Raw genomic sequence first — 24,098 nt, forward strand, 5'->3', positions numbered from 1 at the left:
AGACTGAACCCTGTGACTAAAACTCAACTGAAACATTTTTGGCTCCTTTTTTGCCTAATCTCATATGTGAGCAAAATGAAGTAACCACACATATAATATAATATAATATAATACAATACAATACAATACAATACAATACAATATAATATAATATAATATAATATAATATAATATAATATAATATAATATAATACAATACAATACAATACAATACAATACAATACAATACAATACAATACAATACAATACAATACAATACAATACAATACAATACAATACAATACAATACAATACAATACAATACAATACAATACAATACAATACAATACAATACAACACAACACAACACAACACAACACAACACAACACAACACAACACAACACAACACAACACAACACAACACAACACAACACAACACAACACAACACAACACAACACAACACAACACAACATAACATAATATAATATAATATAATATTCATTCATTCATTCATTCATTCATTTTCTATATTATTAGAGCCCTCTAGACAAGAAATAGCACCCCTATAGTCAATTTTTTTCTATTTATTTTTCCTCATAATATTACAACGTTATTCTTGTAAAATTACATTTTCATGTTAATTTTTTTTTACTTTTTCTCCTAATATTTTTATTTTATTCTTGCAAAATTACTACAGATTTTTTCCAATTTATTTCCATGTTTTTTTGTTTTTTTTTTTTACTTTTTGGGGGGAATTATACTTTCAGAATGTGCTGCCGGACAAAAAAAAAAAAAAAAGCCCATGGGCCGCACTTTGGGCACCTGTTTTTTCAGACAAAAATGGAAATGTACAGTACAAAAAACAAAAATTGAAAAAAATGACACCCAGACACCCAAAAATATGAAGGAAGTAGGATTGTTTATTTATAAATAAATAAATATGTACTTATTAAGACCTTCTCAATGTGGGTTTCAATATTATTAGAGCCCTTTAGACAAGAAATAACACCCCTATAGTCAATTTTACACATTACCCAATAAAGTAGACATAAGAGCCTATCCCAGCTGTCTTTGGGCGAGAGGCGGGTTACACCCTGGACTGGTGGCCAGCCAATCACAGGGCACATATAGACAAACAACCATTCACACTCACATTCATACCTACGGAAAATTTGGAGTCGCTAATTAACCTAGCATGTTTTTGGAATGTGGGAGGAAACCGGAGTACCCGGAAAAAAACCCACGCATGCACGGGGAGAACATGCAAACTCCACACAGAGATGGCCGAGGGTGGAATTGAACCCTGGTCTCCTAGCTGTGAGGTCTGCGCGCTAACCACTCGACCACCGTGCAGGAAAAAAAACAATGAAAGAGGCGTCCATTCAAAAAGTATCATTCAACAAGAAAGCAATCATTTAGAGTGATAAAGCGGCCTTTTATTGTGGCCAACCTGAGCACCATGTCGATATGCTACACCCCTATAGTCACCTTTACACTCATATTTCCCCAATATAGGTCATAATTTGAGTAAGTAAGCTATTTAAGACACAAATAAGACTCAATGTAAATATGTCCTCCTGGGGAGCAGTTTGATTGACAGGATGATTGGCAGACGGAATTGCGATTCAGCTCGCGATGGGTTACGGCCGCAACAGTAGCATGTGTTTTGTTTTTGTTGTTTTTTTGTTTTGTTTAGGGAATATTGTGCCATTTGGGAGACAATTCAAGCCTGCAGTACAAGCCTGTTGTTCTGGCGATCAAGTCTGGTGCTTGTGTGTCTCATTACCGAGGACACCCGATGACCAATGTGGAATACCGCATATCATCAAAACACCTTATATCTGTATTTTTAGTTTAATTAATTTAGTTTACTAATTAATTAATATAATTAATATATATAATACATTGGGGTGATGCTGGCCCATAAGACTGGGGGTGGACTTGCCTCCTTCCGTTTGGGAAGGCTGGAACAAAATTTTGGCTCCTTTTTTGCTTATATAGCGTTTTTCTCTCCAGACGCAACAAAGCCAAAAAATGAGGAACGGGACTTGTTGACTTGGCGGACTCGAATGTTGGAGTATTCGGTGACGTCAGACGCTTAAATCAGAAGGAACAAACAGTTTGCCGTTATCGACTCGGGCAACCTCATCTGGCTAATGGCTCGCTGTGAGGGATGGCGGTGTGACAAGCTGAGCATGCTGATGTGGATTCAGTATATCATGTGATGAGATTGGCCTTTTATGAACGTACTGACGGCTGACCGGACGCCGTAGTCGTTTCAAACGTTTTTTTTGCGTCACAGTAAACGTAATACGCTGACATTTAGACGAACAACCGTAATTTTGTCTTCACTAAAACGACAATAGGGCTGCACGGTGGTCAAGTGGTTAGCACGCAGACCTCACGGCTAGGAGCCCAGGGTTCAATCCCACCCTCAGCCATCTCTGTGTGGAGTTTCCATGTTCTCCCCGTGCATGTGTGGGTTTTTGTCCGGGTACTTATATTGCAAAGATAATCCATCCGCTTCTCAGGTGTAGCATATCAACATGGTGCTCAGGGTGGCCACAATAAAAGGCCGCTTTATCACTCTAAATGAGATTGCTTTCTTGTTGAATGATACTTTTTGGTTTAGAGTGAAATTTGAGCGGACTGTTTCATTGGTTTGTTTTCCTACACACAGTTTACAAGAAGGGCTGCACAGTGGTCGAGTGGTTAGCGTGCAGACCTCACAGCTAGGAGCCCAGGGTTCAATCCCACCCTCGGCCATCTCTGTGTGGAGTTTCCATGTTCTCCCTGTGCATGTGTGGGTTTTTGTCCGGGTACTTATATTGCAAAGATAATCCATCCGCTTCTCAGGTGTAGCATATCAACATGGTGCTCAGGGTGGCCACAATAAAAGGCCGCTTTATCACTCTAAATGAGATTGCTTTCTTGTTGAATGATACTTTTTGGTTTAGAGTGAAATTTGAGCGGACTGTTTCATTGGTTTGTTTTCCTACACACGGTTTACAAGAAGGGCTGCACAGTGGTCGAGTGGTTAGCGTGCAGACCTCACAGCTAGGAGCCCAGGGTTCAATCCCACCCTCAGCCATCTCTGTGTGGAGTTTCCATGTTCTCCCCGTGCATGTGTGGGTTTTTGTCCGGGTACTTATATTGCAAAGATAATCCATCCACTTCTCAGGTGTAGCATATCAACATGGTGCTCAGGGTGGCCACAATAAAAGGCCGCTTTATCACTCTAAATGAGATTGCTTTCTTGTTGAATGATACTTTTTGGTTTAGAGTGAAATTTGAGCGGACTGTTTCATTGGTTTGTTTTCCTACACACAGTTTACAAGAAGGGCTGCACAGCGGTCGAGTGGTTAGCGCGCAGACCTCACAGCTAGGAGCCCAGGGTTCAATCCCACCCTCGGCCATCTCTGTGTGGAGTTTCCATGTTCTCCCTGTGCATGTGTGGGTTTTTGTCCGGGTACTTATATTGCAAAGATAATCCATCCGCTTCTCAGGTGTAGCATATCAACATGGTGCTCAGGGTGGCCACAATAAAAGGCCGCTTTATCACTCTAAATGAGATTGCTTTCTTGTTGAATGATACTTTTTGGTTTAGAGTGAAATTTGAGCGGACTGTTTCATTGGTTTGTTTTCCTACACACAGTTTACAAGAAGGGCTGCACAGTGGTCGAGTGGTTAGCGTGCAGACCTCACAGCCAGGAGACCAGTGTTCAATCCCATCCTCGGCCATCTCTGTGTGGAGTTTCCATGTTCTCCCTGTGCATGCGTGAGTTTTCTCCGGGTACTTATATGGCAAAGATAATCCATCCGCGTCTCAGGTGTAGCATATCAACATGGTGCTCAGGTTGGCCACAATAAAAGGCCGCTTTATCACTCTAAATGAGATTGCTTTCTTGTTGAGTGATACTTTTTGTCTTCACTATAACAACAATAGGGCTGCACGGTGGTCGAGTGGTTAGCGTGCAGCCCTCAAAGCTAGGAGCCCAGGGTTCAATCCCACCCTCTGCCATCTCTGTGTGGAGTTTCCATGTTCTCCCCGTGCATGCGTGAGTTTTCTCCGGGTACTTATATTGCAAAGATAATCCATCCGCTTCTCAGGTGTAGCATATCAACATGGTGTTAAGGTTGGCCACAATAAAAGGCCGCTTTATCACTCTAAATGAGATTGCTTTCTTGTTGAGTGATACTTTTTGTCTTCACTATAACAACAATAGGGCTGCACGGTGTTTGAGTGGTTAGCGCGTGGACCTCACGGCTAGGAGCCCAGGGTTCAATCCCACCCTCGGCCATCTCTGTATGGAATTTCCATGTTCTCCCTGTGCATGCGTGGGTTTTTGTCCGGGTACTTATATTGCAAAGATAATCCATCCGCTTCTCAGGTGTAGCATATCAACATGGTGCTAAGGTTGGCCACAATAAAAGGCCGCTTTATCACTCTAAATGAGATTGCTTTCTTGTTGAATGATACTTTTTGGTTTAGAGTGAAATTTGAGCGGACTGTTTCATTGTTTTTTTCCTACACACAGTTTACAAGAAGGGCTGCACAGCGGTCGAGTGGTTAGCGCGCAGACCTCACAGCTAGGAGCCCAGGGTTCAATCCCACCCTCGGCCATCTCTGTGTGTGGAGTTTCCATGTTCTCCCCGTGCATGCGTGAGTTTTCTGCGGGTACTTATATTGCAAAGATAATCCATCCGCTTCTCAGGTGTAGCATATCAACATGGTGGTCAGGTTGGCCACAATAAAAGGCCGCTTTATCACTCTAAATGAGATTGCTTTCTTGTTGAGTGATACTTTTTGTCTTCACTATAACAACAATAGGGCTGCACGGTGGTTGAGTGGTTAGCGCACAGACCTCACGGCTAGGAGCCCAGGGTTCAATCCCACCCTCGGCCATCTCTGTGTGGAGTTTCCATGTTCTCCCCGTGCATGCGTGGGTTTTCTCCGGGTACTTATATTGCAAAGATAATCCATCCACCTCTCAGGTGTAGCATATCAACATGGTGCTAAGGTTGGCCACAATAAAAGGCCGCTTTCTCATTCTAAATGCGATTGCCTTCTTGTTGAATGATACTTTTTGAATGGACGCCCCCTGGTTTAGAGTGAAATTTGAGCATACTGTTTCATTTTTTTTTCCCTACACACAGTTTACAAGAAGGGCTGCACAGTGGTCGAGTGGTTAGCGCGCAGACCTCACAGCTAGAAGACCAGGGTTCAATCCCACCCTCGGCCATCTCTGTGTGTGGAGTTTCCATGTTCTCCCCGTGCATGCGTGGGTTTTCTCCGGGTACTCCGGTTTCCTCCCACATTCCAAAAACATGCTAGGTTAATTAGCCACTCCAAATTGTCCATAGGTATGAATGTGAGTGTGAATGGTTGTTTGTCTATATGTGCCCTGTGATTGGCTGGCCACCAGTCCAGGGTGTACCCAGCCTCTCGCCCGAAGACAGCTGGGATAGGCTCTTATGTCTAATTTATTGGGTAATGTGTAAAATTGACTATAGGGGTGCTATTTCTTGTCTAAAGGGCTCTACTAATATTGAAACCCATATTGAGAAGATCTTAATAACTACAAATTTATTTATAAATAAACAATCCTACTTTTTTCATATTTTTGGGTGTCTGGGTGTCATTTTCTTCAATTTTTGTTTTTTGTACTGTACATTTCCATTTTCGTCTGAAAAACCGGGTGCCCAAAGTGCGGCCCATGGGCTTTTTTATTTTTTTTTATTGTCCGGCAGCACATTCTGAAAATATAATTCCCCCCAAAAAGTAAAAAAAACAAAAAAAAACATGGAAATAAAATTGGAAAAAATCTGTAATAATTTTGCAAGAATAAAATGAAAATATTAGGAGAAAAAGTAAAAAAGCCATTTAAAGAGTTGTGATATTTACAATGAAAAACACAACAAATAATTGTGTTTTTGGAAAATTAGGTAAAAAAAAAAAGTCAAAATATTATGCAAATGAATTAAAAAAAACTAAAAACAAAAAATAAAAACAGCAGAAATAAAAAAAAACAGCTTTAACTTTACAAGAATAAAGTCAAAATATGAAAAGAAAAATGTCAGATTGTCACCATAAAAATGTTGCAATTTTAGACAATAAAAAAATAATATCTTTGGTTAAACCAGTCGACCATTTATGCGGAATTTCACTTAAGCACTGATCTGCACTTTGAATGACAGATGAACATGGCGGCCCGGGACTTGATGAATGGTGGACATACTGGAACGGTTCCCCACATAAGCGGTACCAACATGTACCAATGTGTTGTACACAAACAAATGTAACATGATGGTTTATCCCTCGGATAAAATGAATGTTTTGGCCAGTCGGGGAAGACATTTAAGTGGAGTGGAGTGGCTGATCGGGTGAAGTCCAGAAGTCTAAAAGCACTTCATTTGGGAAATCAATACTCAGATTAGCCTCCTGTTGGTATGCAGCCAGCGGAGCTCGGTGATGAACCTGTCCGTCACCGATGCTTCACTCGGACGAGTGTCAAGGAAGCCGAAGGCTCACAGTGTGATTTAAGCACCTGTGGATTTGCACTGTAGATAATTAAAATGAGCAAGGCAGCATGTGAGCAAGATAGATTGTTGTGGAATCCTCCCTGCCAGACAATTGATTACCATTTTGACAGCTTTACAACAACGCCTTTTCTAGTTGAAATATGGAGGTATAAACCACACGCTTAGCCCAAATATGCTGCTGTCATGCAATGGAAGCCGCCCCTTGCGTGGTAGTGTCGTATATGCAGAGGGGCGGCATAAACTAATCACTTTTTTTAATCAAAATTTATGAATTAATTAGGATTCTGTTTGACCTTTTTGGACTTCCGTAAGCTTCCATTCAAAAAGTATCATTCAACAAGAAAGTAATCTCATTTAGAGTGATAAAGCAGCCTTTTATTGTGGCCAACCTGAGCAGCACCGTCGGCCATCTCTGTGTGGAGTTTGCATGTTCTCCCCGTGCATGCGTGGGTTTTCTCCGGGTACTCCGATTTCCTCCCACATTCCAAAAAACATGCTAGGTTAATTAGCGACTCCAAATTGTCCATAGGTATGAATGTGAGTGTGAATGGTTGTTTGTCTATACATATGTGCCCTGTGATTGGCTGGCCACCAGTCCAGGGTGTACCCCGCCTCTCGCCCCAAGACAGCTGGGATAGGCTCTTATGTCTACTTTATTGGGTAATGTGTAAAATTGACTATAGGGGTGCTATTTCTTGTCTAGAGGGCTCTAATAATATTGAAACCCACATTGAGAAGGTCTTAATAAGTACATATTTATAAATAAACAATCCTACTTTCTTCATATTTTTGGGTGTCTGGGTGTCATTTTTTTCAATTTTTGTTTTTTGTACTGTACATTTCAATTTTCGTCTGAAAAACCGGGTGCCCAAAGTGCGGCCCATGGGCTTTTTTTTTTTTTAATTGTCCGGCAGAACATTCTGAAAATATAATTCCCCCCAAAAAGTAAAAAAAAACAAAACAAAAAAACATGGAAATAAAATTGGAAAAAATCTGTAGTAATTTTGCAAGAATAAAATCAAAATATTAGGAGAAAAAGTAAAAAAAAATTAACAGCTACACCTGAGAGGCGGATGGATTCATTCATTCATTCATTTTCTACCGCTTTTCCTCACAAGGGTCGCGGGGGTTGCTGGAGCCTATCCCAGCAGTCTTCGGGCGAGAGGCATTTTCGTGTTAATAACATAACATTTTCATGTTCATTTTTTTTTTTACTTTTTCTCCTAATATTTTGATTTTATTCTTGCAAAATTACGACAGATTTTTTCCAATTTTATTTCCATGTTGTTTTTACTTTTTTTTTGGGGGGGGGGGGGTTATATTTTCAGAATGTGCTGCCGGACAATTAAAAAAAACAGCCCATGGGCCGCACTTTGGGCACCTGGTTTTTCAGACGAAAATGGAAATATACAGTACAAAAAACAAAAATTGAAGAAAAAAAGTATGATTGTTTATTTATAAATAGTTATGTAGTTATTAAAACCTTCTCAATATGGGTTTCAATATTATTAGAGCCCTTTAGACAAGAAATAGCACCCCTATAGTCAATTTTACACATTACCCAATAAAGTAGACATAATATAAAAAGAAAATAAAACCTAAATAATGCATGCTAACTGTTAGCAAGGTTATACCTATAGAAGTGGTTACAAAATTCTGTTAGCATGCTAACACCTAAAATGAACACACTATGCAAGGTTATACTGTTTGAATATAGCAAAAAGGCGAACATTCATTCATTCATTTTCTACCGCTTTTTCCTCACGAGGGTGGCGGGGGTGCTGGAGCCTATCCCAGCTGTTTTGGGGCGAGAGGCGGGGTACACCTTGGACTGGTGGCCAGCCAATCACAGGGCACATATAGACAAACAACCATTCACACTCACATTCATACCTATGGACAATTTGGAGTCGCCAATTAACCTAGCATGTTTTTGGCAAACTGTGTGGTAAACTCCACACAGGGTGGAATCGAACTCGGGTCTCCTAGCTGTGTGACGAGGCGGATAGATTATCTTTGCAATATAAGTGCTCACTAACACAGATTTTGACAGATTTGTCGGCAACTGAGCTTTGTGGCCAGTGGCGGGTTTTTAGAGCTCTGTAGACAGAAAATAACACCCCTATAGTCACCTTTACACTCCTATTGCCCAATATAGGGCATAATCAGAGGAAGTAAGCCATTTAAGACACAAACAAGACTCAATGTAACTATGTCCTCCTGGGGAGCAGTGTGATTGACAGGGTGATTGACAGATAGAATTGCGTTTCAGCTTGCGATGAGAGATGGCCGCAACAGTAGCCTGTGTTTTGTGTTTTTTTTTTTTTTTAGGGAATATTGTGCCAGTTGGGAGACTATTCAACCCTGCAATACAAGCCTGTTGTTCTGGCGATCAGGTCTGGTGCTTGTGTGTCTCGCCAAGCATTGCAGCGACATTACCCGACATCACCCGATGACGAGTGTGGAATACCGCATATCATCACAACACCTTATATTTGTATTTTAGTTTAATTAATTTAATTAATTAATTTAGTTTAATAATTATTTTATTTAATATATATAATATATATTAATATATTATATATTAATTATTTATTGGTATTATTGTTCAATATTATATATTAATTAATTATATATATAATATATGAAATAATTAATTATTATAATATAATATATATAATATATTAATATATATATATATATTAAGTAAAATAATAATTAAACTAAATTAATATATATATATATATATATATATATATAATATATATATATAATATGAAATAATTAATTATATATATACATTATATATATATATAATATTAATATATATTAATTAATTAATTAACATATATTGAACAATAACAACTATAAATAATTAATATATAATATATTAATATATATATATATATATATATATATATATATATATATATATATATATATATATATATATATATATATATATATATATATATATATATATTAAATAAAATAGTTATTAAACTAAATTCATTAATTTAATTAATTAAACTAAAATACAAATATAAGGTGTTGTGATATATATTTTATAAATTAATATTTAATAATTTATTTTATTTAGCCTGCTTGAAAATGCTTCAATTATAGGCTAAACTATTTGTCTCCTTTTTGTTTTTCTTCTTATTTAATGTGTGGACTTTAAAAAGCTGCTTTAAGTCGATTTCATTTGATTGCATGTAAACGTACTGAGGAACTGATTTTAACAGCAAATAATGACGATAAAAAACACCTGTAGAGTCTTAAATTGTTATTGTTATATTGTATATATTTTTTAGTATTTTCGTCATTAATTCACATATGCAGTACCAGCAGATGCATTCTGTGTCATTTAATGCATGCTGTTTTACACGCAGATACACAATGCCACGGAGACTTACTTCCACCAACCATCCAGCAGCCCAGCTGCAGCAGGAGCAGCAGCCCGGGGTCCGGGTGACAAGACGCGGGCATCACCTTCCGTCAATGCACGCACACGTCCGGATCCTCGGCGGGGCTCCTTTGTCTCCCGGCTTCCACGCACCACCACCACCACCACCCGGATGCTGATCCACAAGGTCACCACAGATCTCTCAGCATCTCCTCAGTAAGAAGAGCGTCATCCCGCTGCATGGAAGACGCAAACAGGTGGATGGGTTTTGCGCCAAGCGCAGCGCTTTTGACGCAAAAAAGGCGAGACAAACAGCCAAAATAAAAAAAATGGAGACTGCGCACAACCCGTAGCTTCACTGCTTCTGGTAGAGATGAGCGAGAACATGTTGGGAACCCATCACTGGCTACACACACACACACACACACACACACACACACACACACACACACACTCTGACAGAGGATGAATGGAAGGGAGGGTGCGTGGGCTGCGCGTGGGCTGCACGTGTGCACTAACTTACACCAATGATGGCTATTTATGGCTGCACATAATTATAACAGGAAGTTAGGAAATTAGACACTGCTTAAATAAATTATATAAATAAAATAAATTATGATTATTATGTACTTTTGTACTTCAAACCTGAAGTAAACAGGCAGGCATTAGGACCCAGGAAGCTACGTCACATACTGCATATTTTGGTATTGATCAGATCAGATTTTTGCTTTAATTTGTCAATCAATATACACACAATAAAATATTATTAATATAAAACAAATAAAACATAAATTAATGAAATATATATAAAAATAAAACAACCAAAAAAAAAAAAAATTTTTTTTAATTAACAAAATTATTTGTGAACAATTTATCAATATTTAATAACAACAATATGACATAATGCAACAATAGTAACAATATAATACAATTACTCCCTTTTATTGTGTATAATTAAAGTACAAAAAATTTATTCAGTACAACAAAATAATTAAATTAGGCTCTCATTCAAATTATTTCGCTTTTTGAACCAAGCGCCCAAACTCCTCACTGCATTGTCTGCCGTGTCTGTTGTGTTCAATTGCTAGCAAACGGCTAAAACATGCTCCAAAAGTTGGACTTCTGTACATGCTGACAGTACTTAGTGGCAGTTTGGAGCCATTACGGAATAAAGGAATACTTTATTCCGTATATACTACAAAAACGCTACAGCGGAGAAGCGCCAATGCAAAGAGGCGCCATTAGAGTAACCTTGAAATACACATGAATCACTATTAATCATTTCTTATGTAAATTTCTAGTACGTCTTATTTTCTCCTTCTGGGTAATAGGAGTGTAAAGGTGACTATAGGGGTGTTATTTCACATCTGGAGGGCTCTAATAATGTTTAAAAATTATATTTTATATTTACAAGCTTATTTATGTTCAAATTTTATGCATATTTGGCCAAAATTAAGCATTTGTACGCATAAAAAATACAAATATAAAGCATTCACACTGGTCATAAAATGTCAGTAATGTTAGATTGATGACAAAATAGCGACAACAGGAAGTTCTGGACGTAAACTGGACGTAAAAAACAAACAAGAAGGAAGTGTCCCAATGCTAACTCATATAATTTCTGTCTTATTTTCTTCTTTTATGTCTACTATACTGGGTAATAGTAGTGTAAGGGTGACTATAGGGGTGTTATTTCACATCTGGAGGGCTCTCATAATGTTAAAAAATATATATTTTATATTTACAAGCTTATTTATGTTCAAATTGTATGTATTTTTGGCCAAAATTAAGCATTTTTACGCATAAAAAATACAAATATAAAGCATTCACACTGGTCATAAAATGTCAGTAATGTTAGATTGATGACAAAATAGCGACAACAGGAAGTTCTGTACGTAAACTGGACGTAAAAAACAAACAAGAAGGAAGTGTCCCAATGCTAATTGCCGCTCCCAATTTTATCATTGTGTAAGTTTCTATTACATATAATTTCTGTCTTATTTTCTTCTTTTATGTCTACTATACCGGGTAATAGGAGTGTAAGGGTGACTATAGGGGTGTTATTTCATATCTGGAGGGCTCTAACAATGTGTACAAAAAATATTTTTTATATTTACAAGCTTATTTATGTTCAAATTTTATGTATTTTTGGCCAAAATTAAGCATTTTCATGCATAAAAAATACAAATAAACTGGTCACAAAGTGTCAGTAATTTTAATAGGAGTGTAAAGGTGACTATAGGGGTGTTAATTCTTATCTGGAGGGCTCTAATAATGTTTACAAAAAATATTTTTTATATTTACAAGCTCTGTGATTGGCTGGCGACCAGTCCAGGGTGTACCCCGCCTCTCGCCCGAAGACAGCTGGAGGGCCCTAATAATGTTTACAATTTTTTTTATATTTACAAGCTTATTTATGTTCAAATTTTATGTATTTTTGGCCAAAATTAAGCATTTTCACGCATATGTAAGGCATTCAGAAGATGCATTCAAAGATGTTGTCATAATAAGTAGTATTCTACACTGGTCACTAGGTGTCAGTAATGTTGCCACCACACAGGAAGTACTGTGATAATGTGCCACTCCCAATTTTATCATTGTGTAAGTTTCTATTACATATAATTTCTGTCTTATTTTCTCCTTTTATGTCTACTATACTGGGTAATAGGAGTGTAAGGGTGACTATAGGGGTGTTATTTCACATCTGGAGGGCTCTCATAATGTAAAAAAAAATATATTTTATATTTACAAGCTTATTTATGTTCAAATTGTATGTATTTTTGGCCAAAATTAAGCATTTTCACGCATAAAAAATACAAATATAAAGCATTCACACTGGTCATAAAATGTCAGTAATGTTAGATTGATGACAAAATAGCGACAACAGGAAGTGCTGTACAGAAACTGGACGTAAAAAACAACCAAGAAGGAAGTGTCCCAATGCTAACTCATATAATTTCTGTCTTATTTTCTCCTTTTATGTCTACTATACTGGGTAATAGTAGTGTAAGGGTGACTATAGGGGTGTTATTTCACATCTGGAGGGCTCTCATAATGTAAAAAAAATATATATTTTATATTTACAAGCTTATTTATGTTCAAATTGTATGTATTTTTGGCCAAAATTAAGCATTTTCACGCATAAAAAAATACAAATAAACTGTTCACAAAGTGTCAGTAATGTTAATAGGAGTGTAAAGGTGACTATAGGGGTGTTATTTAATATCTGGAGGGCTCTAATAATGTTTACAATTATATTTACAAGCTTATTTATGTTCAAATTTTATGTATTTTTGGCCAAAATTAAGCATTTTCATGCATAAAAAATACAAATAAACTGGTCACAAAGTGTCAGTAATTTTAATAGGAGTGTAAAGGTGACTATAGGGGTGTTAATTCTTATCTGGAGGGCTCTAATAATGTTTACAAAAAATATTTTTTATATTTACAAGCTCTGTGATTGGCTGGCGACCAGTCCAGGGTGTACCCCGCCTCTCGCCCGAAGACAGCTGGAGGGCCCTAATAATGTTTACAATTTTTTTTATATTTACAAGCTTATTTATGTTCAAATTTTATGTATTTTTGGCCAAAATTAAGCATTTTCACGCATATGTAAGGCATTCAGAAGATGCATTCAAAGATGTTGTCATAATAAGTAGTATTCTACACTGGTCACTAGGTGTCAGTAATGTTGCCACCACACAGGAAGTACTGTGATAATGTGCCACTCCCAATTTTATCATTGTGTAAGTTTCTATTACATATAATTTCTGTCTTATTTTCTCCTTTTATGTCTACTATACTGGGTAATAGGAGTGTAAGGGTGACTATAGGGGTGTTATTTCACATCTGGAGGGCTCTCATAATGTAAAAAAAAATATATTTTATATTTACAAGCTTATTTATGTTCAAATTGTATGTATTTTTGGCCAAAATTAAGCATTTTCACGCATAAAAAATACAAATATAAAGCATTCACACTGGTCATAAAATGTCAGTAATGTTAGATTGATGACAAAATAGCGACAACAGGAAGTGCTGTACAGAAACTGGACGTAAAAAACAACCAAGAAGGAAGTGTCCCAATGCTAACTCATATAATTTCTGTCTTATTTTCTCCTTTTATGTCTACTATACTGGGTAATAGTAGTGTAAGGGTGACTATAGGGGTGTTATTTCACATCTGGAGGGCTCTCATAATGTAAAAAAAATATATATTTTATATTTACAAGCTTATTTATGTTCAAATTGTATGTATTTTTGGCCAAAATTAAGCATTTTCACGCATAAAAAAATACAAATAAACTGTTCACAAAGTGTCAGTAATGTTAATAGGAGTGTAAAGGTGACTATAGGGGTGTTATTTAATATCTGGAGGGCTCTAATAATGTTTACAATTATATTTACAAGCTTATTTATGTTCAAATTTTATGTATTGTTGGCCAAAATTAAGCATTTTCACACCTAAAAAAATACAAATAAACTGGTCACAAAGTGTCAGTAATGTTAATAGGAATGTAAAGGTGACTATAGGGGTGTTATTTCATATCTGGAGGGCTCTAATAATGTTAACAAAAAATATTTTTTATATTTACAAGCTTATTTATGTTCAAATTTTATGTATTTTTGGCCAAAATTAAGCTTTTTCACGCATAAAAAATACAAATATAAAGCATTCACACTGGTCAGAAAGTGTCAGAAATGTTAGAATGATGACAAAATAGCGACAACAGGAAGTGCTGTTCAGAAACTGGACGTAAAAAACAAACAAGAAGGAAGTGTCCCAATGCTAACTCATATAATGTCTGTATTATTTTCTCCTTTTATGTCTACTATACTGGGTAATAGGAGTGTAAGGGTGACTATAGGGGTGTTATTTCACATCTGGAGGGCTCTAATAATGTTAAAAAGCTTATTTATGTTCAAATTGTATGTGTTTTTGGCCAAAATTAAGCATTTTCACGCATAAAAAATACAAATATAAAGCATTCACACTGATCATAAAATGTCAGTAATGTTAGATTAATGACAAAATAGCGACAACAGGAAGTGCTGTACAGAAACTGGACGTAAAAAAACAAACAAGAAGGAAGTGTCCCAATGCTAACTCATATAATTTCTGTCATATTTTCTCCTTTTATGTCTACTATACTGAGTAATTGGAGTGTAAGGGTGACTATAGGGGTGTTATTTCACATCTGGAGGGCTCTAATATTGTTAAAAGCGTATTTATGTTCAAATTGTATGTATTTTTGGCCAAAATTAAGCATTTTCACGCATAAAAAATACAAATATAAAGCATTCACACTGGTCATAAAATGTCAGTAATGTTAGATTGATCACAAAATAGTGACAACAGGAAGTGGTGCACTGAAACTGGACGTAAAAAACAAACAAGAAGGAAGTGTCCCAATGCTAACTCATATAATTTCTGTCTTATTTTCTCCTGTTATGTCTACTACACTGGGTAATAGGAGTGTAAGGGTGACTATAGGGGTGTTATTTCACATCTGGAGGGCTCTAATAATGTTAAAAAGCTTATTTATATTCAAATTGTATGTATTTTTGGCCAAAATTAAGCATTTTTACGCATAAAAAATACAAATATAAAGCATGTCAGTGTTGTTAGATTGATGACAAAATAGCAACAACAGGAAGCGCTGCACAGAAACTGGACGTAAAAAACAAACAAGAAGGAAGTGTCCCAATGCTAACTCATATAATTTCTGTCTTATTTTCTCCTTTTATGTCTACTATACTGGGTAATAGGAGTGTAAAGGTGACTATAGGGGTGTTATTTCACATCTGGAGGGCTCTAATAATGTTAAAAAGCTTATTTATATTCAAATTGTATGTATTTTTGGCCAAAATTAAGCATTTTTACGCATAAAAAATACAAATATAAAGCATTCACAGTGGTCATAAAATGTCAGTAATGTTAGATTGATGACAAAATAGCGACAACAGGAAGTGCTGCACAGAAACTGGACGTAAAAAACAAACAAGAGGAAGTGTTATGTTATGCTATTATTTCTGTTTTAGTTTGTGTCATTATGTCTACTATTTTGGATCATAGGAGTGTAAAGGTAAATATAGGGGTGTTGTTTAATGTTCAGGGGACTCTAATAATGTTAAAAAAAATATTTAAAAGGTTGTAAACACGTGAGGAACTCCCACAATACAAACATTTTATTTTCTTATATTACTGCATTTGTACTATATTGGGTAATAGAAGTGTAAAGGTGAATATAGGGGTGCTACGTCATTGATTATTCGGGAAGTATTTTACAAAAGTGACCTTGAAAGTGGCGTGGTTTCCTTACTAGAGTTTGATTTGACATCACGTCTCCCTGGAGAACATGTTGGCAAGTCTCGGTGACTTTCTTGCTCCAAAATGCTAATGAGTGACTTTTGCGTAATGATCCGTGATGCAAACAAAATGCAAAAAAAAAATGGCGGCAACAGGAAACGACCCCCTGACTAGTCATAATAAACATAATAGTGTACAATATAGTGTTGCTATGGAGCCAGTCTGCCCAGCAGGGGGCGCAGGCGGCCTGCACAACATCGCCTGTCCTTTGGCGATGCAAAGACGATGAGTCAAGCAACTTCAGAATGTGTCTTCTTCCAGCAGAACACACACACACACACACACACACACACACATACACACACACGCATGCATGCAAAGAGGCTGCTTAATTCAGAATTGGACATTTACATATGTATTCTGCTTTATATGTATATTTATAACCATTTATGACATACCAGATGAGCATTACAAAATACACACTGCAATGGAGGAGGACTGGTCTACTATATGCTATACTATACAGGTGCTATTATTTTTGTTATTATTTTTCTTTTTGAGGAAAAATTTGAAAAAAAAATTAGATTTTGTGTGGTTGTGCTGTGGTGCCAAACTCAAGGCTCGGGGGCCAGATTCCACCCGCCATATTGTTACATGTCGCCTGCAAAAGCATTGAAATAATGCGCATCAAAATGACAATTATTTTAAAATGATCAAATGTTTTTAGATTTTGTATATTTATTTTAAGTTATTATTATTGTATGTTTATTATATTAATATATATATTTATTGTATTAAGCAAAAATAATAATAATTATGATGAAAAATATATGCTTTTTCTAATGTTTAGTGGGATTTTGTGGACTATTTAATTTTTTTTAGATTTTATTATTTTTAGTATAATTTTTTAATATATATTTTAATCTTAATATTATTTTTTATTCTATTATAATAAGAAAAATATTTGTTAATACTAATATTTGTTAATAATAATAATAATAATTATTATTATTATTAATTATAATAATAATAATAATTATTGGTATTATTATTATCTATAATATATATATTATTAATATAATACTATTAATTATAATTATAATATATATAATATCATATAAATAAAATAATGACAATAATAATAATTATTACTATTATTATAAAATTATAATTAAATTATAAAATATAAGAATAATTATTATTATTATCATTATTTTATTTATATGATATTATATAAATAAATATAATATTTATTGATTATTATTATTAATAATAATTATTATTATTATTATTATAACATAATAAATTATAATAATTATAATTATAAATTATAATTATATTATAAAATATAAGAATAATTATTATTATTATCATTATTTTATTTATATGATATTATATATTTTATAATTATTATTATTATAATATTGATATTATATATATTATTATATAGATAATAATAATTATTATTATTATATAATTAAATAGATAATAGTAATAATTAATAATAATAATAATAATAATAATAATAATAATAATTATTATTATTATTATTATTATTATTATTATTATTATTATTATTATTATTATTATATATATATATTATATAATTATATAGATAATAATAATAATAATTATTATTATTATTAATAATAATTATTATTATCTAAATAACATATATAATATTAATATAATAATATTAATTATAATTATAATATATATAATATCATATAAATAAAATAATGATAATAACAATAACAATAATAATACTTATTATCAATAATAATAATAATAATAACCGGGTACTCTGGTTCCTTTTTTTCTTGTAATACAATGTCTTTATGCTCATAATATTTTGACTCAGAATATTATATATAATATAAACTTTTACCCAGCATAATTTTTTTAACTATAGTCTTTGTTTTGTTTTTTCTCATAATATTTTGACTTTCTAAAAAAAGACGTATTTTAGTCTTTAATATTTGTATTTTGCTTTTCCTTTTTAGTTATTTTTTACAAATATTTTTTTCTTCTTTGTCTTGTCATATTATGACAAGGAACCCTAAATGAAAAAAACAAGCTGTGGTCTGAAAATGCAAACACCACTGACCTACACGCTACATTTCCTGTAGCGACACACGCTGTCGGGCATATTCACATAAATCTAAGATAATAAACTACAGAAAATTAAAACGCATTTCCAAAAAAGGATGGGGGACGATAAGCTGCAGGGCTCATTGTAATTCCTCATAGACAAATGCTTTATGGAGTCTTAGGAAAAGGGAAAAAATATCCTGACATGACATATCTCGCATGCATCTCTTATATTTCATGTTTAGCTGAAGAAGATCACATTCATTTTCCTCAAGGGGAGCTTCAAGTTACAACATGATTTGTTTTGTTGTCTGCTAATGAGGAAAGGCAGCCATGCAAACGCTAAGCGAGCTGCTCCGCATATGGTTCGACATGTGCCGCGGCCGTGAGGAATGTGACTTTTTCGCCCACTTGGCCTCACCTGAATGTCGAAAGGAAAACGTCATTGATGAGCTTTTTTTATCAGGTGCCTTTTTTTGTGTGTAATCGTATCTCAGACGGCCTAAAATCAACTCGTTTTGGCGAAATACGAATTTTTCCCGTAAGAAATAAAGCAAATCTAATTATTCTGTTCCAGACACCCCAAATTATGAACAAAAAACTATAACTATAACTAAATTATTGCAGTATTACAGGCAGTAATCAACACAAAATGCATCAACATGTCAAACTTTTTCTGTGTGCATTAATCCCTTATTTATGAATTCCATAAACCCTCTAAATAACATCATTAAAGCTCTCTACACATGAAATAACACCCCTATAACCACCTTTATAATCATATTACCCAATATAGCAGACATAATAAGAAAAAAATAAAACAGATCCCTATTGTGAGATCATAAATGACATTGTGATTGTGTCTTTTAAACGCCTTATATTTGTATTTTTCTTGCTATTTTTATACTTAAAAATATTTAAAAAAAAATACCCAAATGTATCTTAAATATGTACATATTTTTTAGATTAACTCATTCAATCCCAGCCATTTTCCAAAAGACAACTTTCAGTACCGGCCATTTTTCACTGATATTCAATCAAATGTGCTGTGTTTGTTGTATGGCTACTGTATTTAAGCAAGGAACGTACCAAAAGAAAGATTAAACATTTATCAGTCATTTATCAGAAAAAAGGTTTGTTTCGACCTTTTCCGTACTTTAGCAATCAGCTAAGTTTCAGGAAAAAACAAGTTCCCGACTAAAAATGCTTTTTGACTAAAAATGCTTTTTCAGTGCATGAATGTATTGAAAAGTTAAAATAAATCATATAAATAAAATAAATAAATTATTATAATAAAAATATATTATATTGTAAATATAAGTATATTATAATATTATATATATTATAATATATAATATATTATAAATATATTATATTATTTGTAATATCATAAGAATATAGTATAATAAAATGTATTATTGTTATTATTATTATATTATTATTATTACTATTAATAATAATAATAATTATTATTAGTATTATTATTATTAATACTAATTAATAATAATAATAATAATAAAATAAATATAAATAATAAAAATATTATTATTATTATTGTTGTTGTTGTTATTATTATTGTTATTCTTATTCTTATTCTATTATAATAAGCACATTTTTAATAATGTATTTATTCTTAATAATAATAATAATAATAATAAATACATTATTAAAAATTTGCTTATTATAATAGAATAAAAAATACTATTAAAATTAAAATATATATTAAAAAATTATACTAAAAATAATAAAATTTATAAAAAATAAATAAATATAAAATAAAATTAAAATAAAATAAATTTCAAGCATAACTTTCATTTTCACACAAATATTTTTCATTTTATTTATTATTATTTATTATATTTTCAGTCTGCTCCCCTTGGGAACGCATTTAAAGCAACACACACGAGCACACGTCCTATTTATGTTTTTATGGCTTATTTGTTGTATGATAATATGTCTGTCATATTGGGCAAAAGCAATATAAAGGTGACTATAGGGGTGTTAGTTCATGTCTAGAGGGCTCTAATTATGTAAAAAAGCATATTTAAAGGTTGTAAACATGTTTTTTTATGCTCCAACTACCAAAATATGATATTCTATTCTATTGACATGAATACATTTTGGTTACTTAAATAGAGACACTGTTGGTAAAAGAAAAGGTCACACGCTGCTCGTCACATGCAAACACTCGCTGTCAATTGAAAGCATCCACACATTAGCCCTGGTGACCCCCCAGGGGAACATGTGTCCTTTGTCAAAGCAATTGGCTGCACCATAGCAGGAGGCGGCCAATGAAAGGGGGGGTGAGGTGATTGTAGTATTGTATTACCTTAAATGTTGGACGTGTACCAAGGTACCGTGAAGGTGATGATCGGTCGCCATTTTGGTCTAAAAATATCATCAGTTTATTAATGTGAAGCAATTTAGTTTGAATTATCATGCTAGACCAGGGGTGTCCAAACCATAAAAAAGTAATTTTACCACAGTAGCATCAAAATATTAAGAGGAAGAAGTTGTGACATTGTAATATTATGAGTAAAATAATATTTAAAAAATAACTTGTGGGAAAATAACATCATTTAAATCACATAAAGTTGACATATTAAAGAAAATATTTTATTTAAAGTCGTAATATTATGACAAAGAAACAAGTGTATTAGTTAAATTATTAGGAAAATTATTTTGCGGAAAAATGTATAATGTATCGAGCATAAAGCCAAAATATGAAGAAGAAATTTGACAGAAAAAATGTTGAAATAGTTGGAAAATTAAATTAAAAAAACATCAGAAATTGAAAAAAACAGCAGTAGTTTTATGAGAATAAAGCCAAAATATCAAGAGAACATTTTTTATAGAATAAACTCTTAATAGTATGAGGAAAAATAATAATAATAATAACTTTAGTAGTATAAAGTTGAAATACAGAAAAAACGATTTTTTGAACGGTTGTAGTATTATGAGAAACAAACTAATACTATTATATTAATATTGTAATATTATATAAATTAAGTCATATAAAGTCATACAAGTGAAACTCGCAAAGTAGACAACTTTTTTTTTTTAAATTTTTTCAATTATTACATATGTTTTTTTTGGTTGTAAAACCCCACCACTTACACTTTATACACTTTATACACTTTATACACTTTATACACTTTTTTTTTATTTTGCTAGGTTGGATACAAGAATTGATTACTCACGCGTATTTCACTCCTCTGACCGTGTTTTCGTACTGGCACCGTTCAGCTGTGGTGTTTTTGTATCCTTGTTAAATTGTTAATGATGCCATAAAAGCACTAGCACTAGTAAAGTGAGAAGGTTTTGTCGAAATTAAGGTGATTTTATGCGTCTTTTTATGCAGGGATTTTAACCAAAATTCCAAATTGGCTTTAGCACAAAGCTACATAGCGCCTAATGTGTTTAAATGCATTCCTATGCTTTAAAAGGGATAAGTCAAAAAGTCATAATATTATGACAAAGAAACAAGTGCTTAGGGAAAATTATTAGGAAATTAGGTTGCAGAAAAATGTATAATGTATCGAGCATAAAGCCAAAATATGAAGAAGAAATTTGACAGGAAAAACATTGAAATAGTTGGAAAATTAAATAAAAAACAACATCAGAAATTGAAAAAAACAGTTGTAGTTTTATGGGAATAAAGCCAAAATATCAAGAGAAAAAATGTAACAGAATAAACTCTTAATAGTATGAGAAAAAATAATGTCATTTTAGTAGTATAAGGTTGAAATACAGAAAAAAAAATTTCTAAAAAAAAAAAACAGTTTCTCCATGAAAAACAAACTAAACAAACTTTCTTGTAATATTATATAAATTAAGTCGTATTAAGTCATACGAGAAAAAAATTTTTTTTTCCAATTATCACGTATGTTTTTATACGTATGTATGTGTTATACAATTTTTTCAGAAAAATTTCGCCAGGTTGGATACGAGAAGTGATTACTCACACGTATTTAACGTATTTATTTATTTATTTTCGTACTGGCACCGTTCAGCTGTGGTGTTTTTGTATCCTTGTTAATCCTTGTTTTTATACGTATGTATGTGTTATACAATTTTTTCAGAAAAAATTCGCTAGGTTGGATACGAGAAGTGATTACTCACACGTATTTAACTCCGTGTTTTCGTACTGGCACCGTTCAGCTGTGGTGTTTTTGTATCCTTGTTAATCCTTGTTGATTTTATGCGTCTTTTTATGCAGGGATTTTAACCAAAAATCCAAATTGTCTTTAGCACAAAGCTACGTAAAATGCATTCCTATGCTTTAAAAGGGAACTTCTTTATGAGAATCATTTATGTTGCATAAAGTTGACATATTAAAGAAAAAAATACATTTTTCAAAAAGTCATAATATTATGACAAAGAAGTGTAAAAAGTGTATTAGTTAGGAAAAATTATTAGGAAAATTAAGTTGCGGAAAAATGTATAATGTATTGAACATAAAGTCAAAATATGAAGAAGAAATTTGACAGGAAAACGTTGAAACCGTTGGAAAATTAAATAAAACACAACATCAAAATTTAATAAAACAGCTGTAGTTTTATGAGAATAAAGCCAAAATATCAAGAGAAAAAATGTAACAGAATAAACTCTTAATAGTATGAGAAAAAATAATGTCATTTTAGTAGTATAAGGTTGAAATACAGAAAAAAAAATTCTCCAAAAAAAAAACAGTTTCTCCATGAAAAACAAACTAAACAAACTTTCTTGTAATATTATATAAATTAAGTCGTATTAAGTCATACGAGTAAAAAAATTTTTTTACATTTTTTTTCCAATTATTACGTATGTTTTTATACGTTTTTATACGTATGTATGTGTCATACAATTTTTTCAGAAAAATTTTGCTAGGTTGGATACGAGAAGTGATTACTCACACGTATTTAACGTATTTATTTTAGTGTTTTTGTACTGGCACCGTTCAGCTGTGGTGTTTTTGTATCCTTGTTAATCCTTGTTGATTTTATGCGTCTTTTTATGCAGGGATTTTAACCAAAAATCCAAATTGGCTTTAGCACAAAGCTACGTAGCGCCTAATGTGTTTAAATGCATTCCTATGCTTTAAAAGGGAACTTCTTTATGAGAATGAATCATTGTGAAGTGGGAGGGGCTGCAAATGGCGGCACTTACTCTGCATTTGACAGCGTCGCCACTAAAAGCCACTAAATCCAACCGCGGTAATAAAGTTTTAATAGAGACTAAATAAAAAAACAACAATTATGAAGCAGATTTATGATATTATGAATGTTCCCATAGCTTCCCATGTCGCTCCGGCTAATAAATGTTTACTATTTTGAACATTTGAGCAGTAAATGTGCAGAAAGCGTGGAATCCACAGCCACTCAAGACACCCGAGGTCGTGTCTTGGCGTTCTGCACCGCAGGCCCTCTAAGTTTGCTCACGTCAAAAGGCTGTCCTTCTGAGCTTTATGATGTTCCTCTGAGTGTGTGTGTGCGCCAGAGTGTCTCATCTCCAGCCTCTGGCGTGGTCAGGTCCAATTTCTATCACTGCGTACGAGCTAAGGAAATGGTTTGCTCCGCCACTGCAATGCACCAGTCGTCTTGCGTAGTACTTTTATCCACATTCGCGGTCGTTCCCGTAATCCGTTGGCTCGTATTGGCTACAGTTCGGCATATGGGCGCCGTGCTCATCGTCGTCATCATGTGATTTCACAGCTGTATGTGCCCTGCAACTTAGCGTGTCATATCTCATCCCGTGGACGGAGACTAAATCCTGTTGGGACCGTTCC

At 33.5% G+C, this 24,098-nt stretch overlaps 1 protein-coding gene across 3 annotated transcripts in view; it reads right to left on the bottom strand.

Moving 5' to 3' along the window:
- The window catches only part of LOC131104962 (fibronectin type III domain-containing protein 4-like), a 30,091-nt gene extending 19,707 nt beyond the window's left edge, over positions 1-10,384 (bottom strand). For all 3 annotated transcript variants that reach the window (XM_058052689.1, XM_058052687.1, XM_058052688.1), the window contains exon 1: positions 9,941-10,384. In XM_058052689.1, the coding sequence (XP_057908672.1) occupies positions 9,941-10,013 (73 nt within the window). In that variant the 5' untranslated portion in view covers positions 10,014-10,384. The remainder of the gene's footprint in view (positions 1-9,940) is intronic.
- Between the last annotated feature and the right edge of the window lie 13,714 nt (positions 10,385-24,098).

This window comes from Doryrhamphus excisus, chromosome 16 (assembly GCF_030265055.1).
Source record: "Doryrhamphus excisus isolate RoL2022-K1 chromosome 16, RoL_Dexc_1.0, whole genome shotgun sequence".
In the NCBI taxonomy this organism is placed as follows: domain Eukaryota; kingdom Metazoa; phylum Chordata; class Actinopteri; order Syngnathiformes; family Syngnathidae; genus Doryrhamphus; species Doryrhamphus excisus.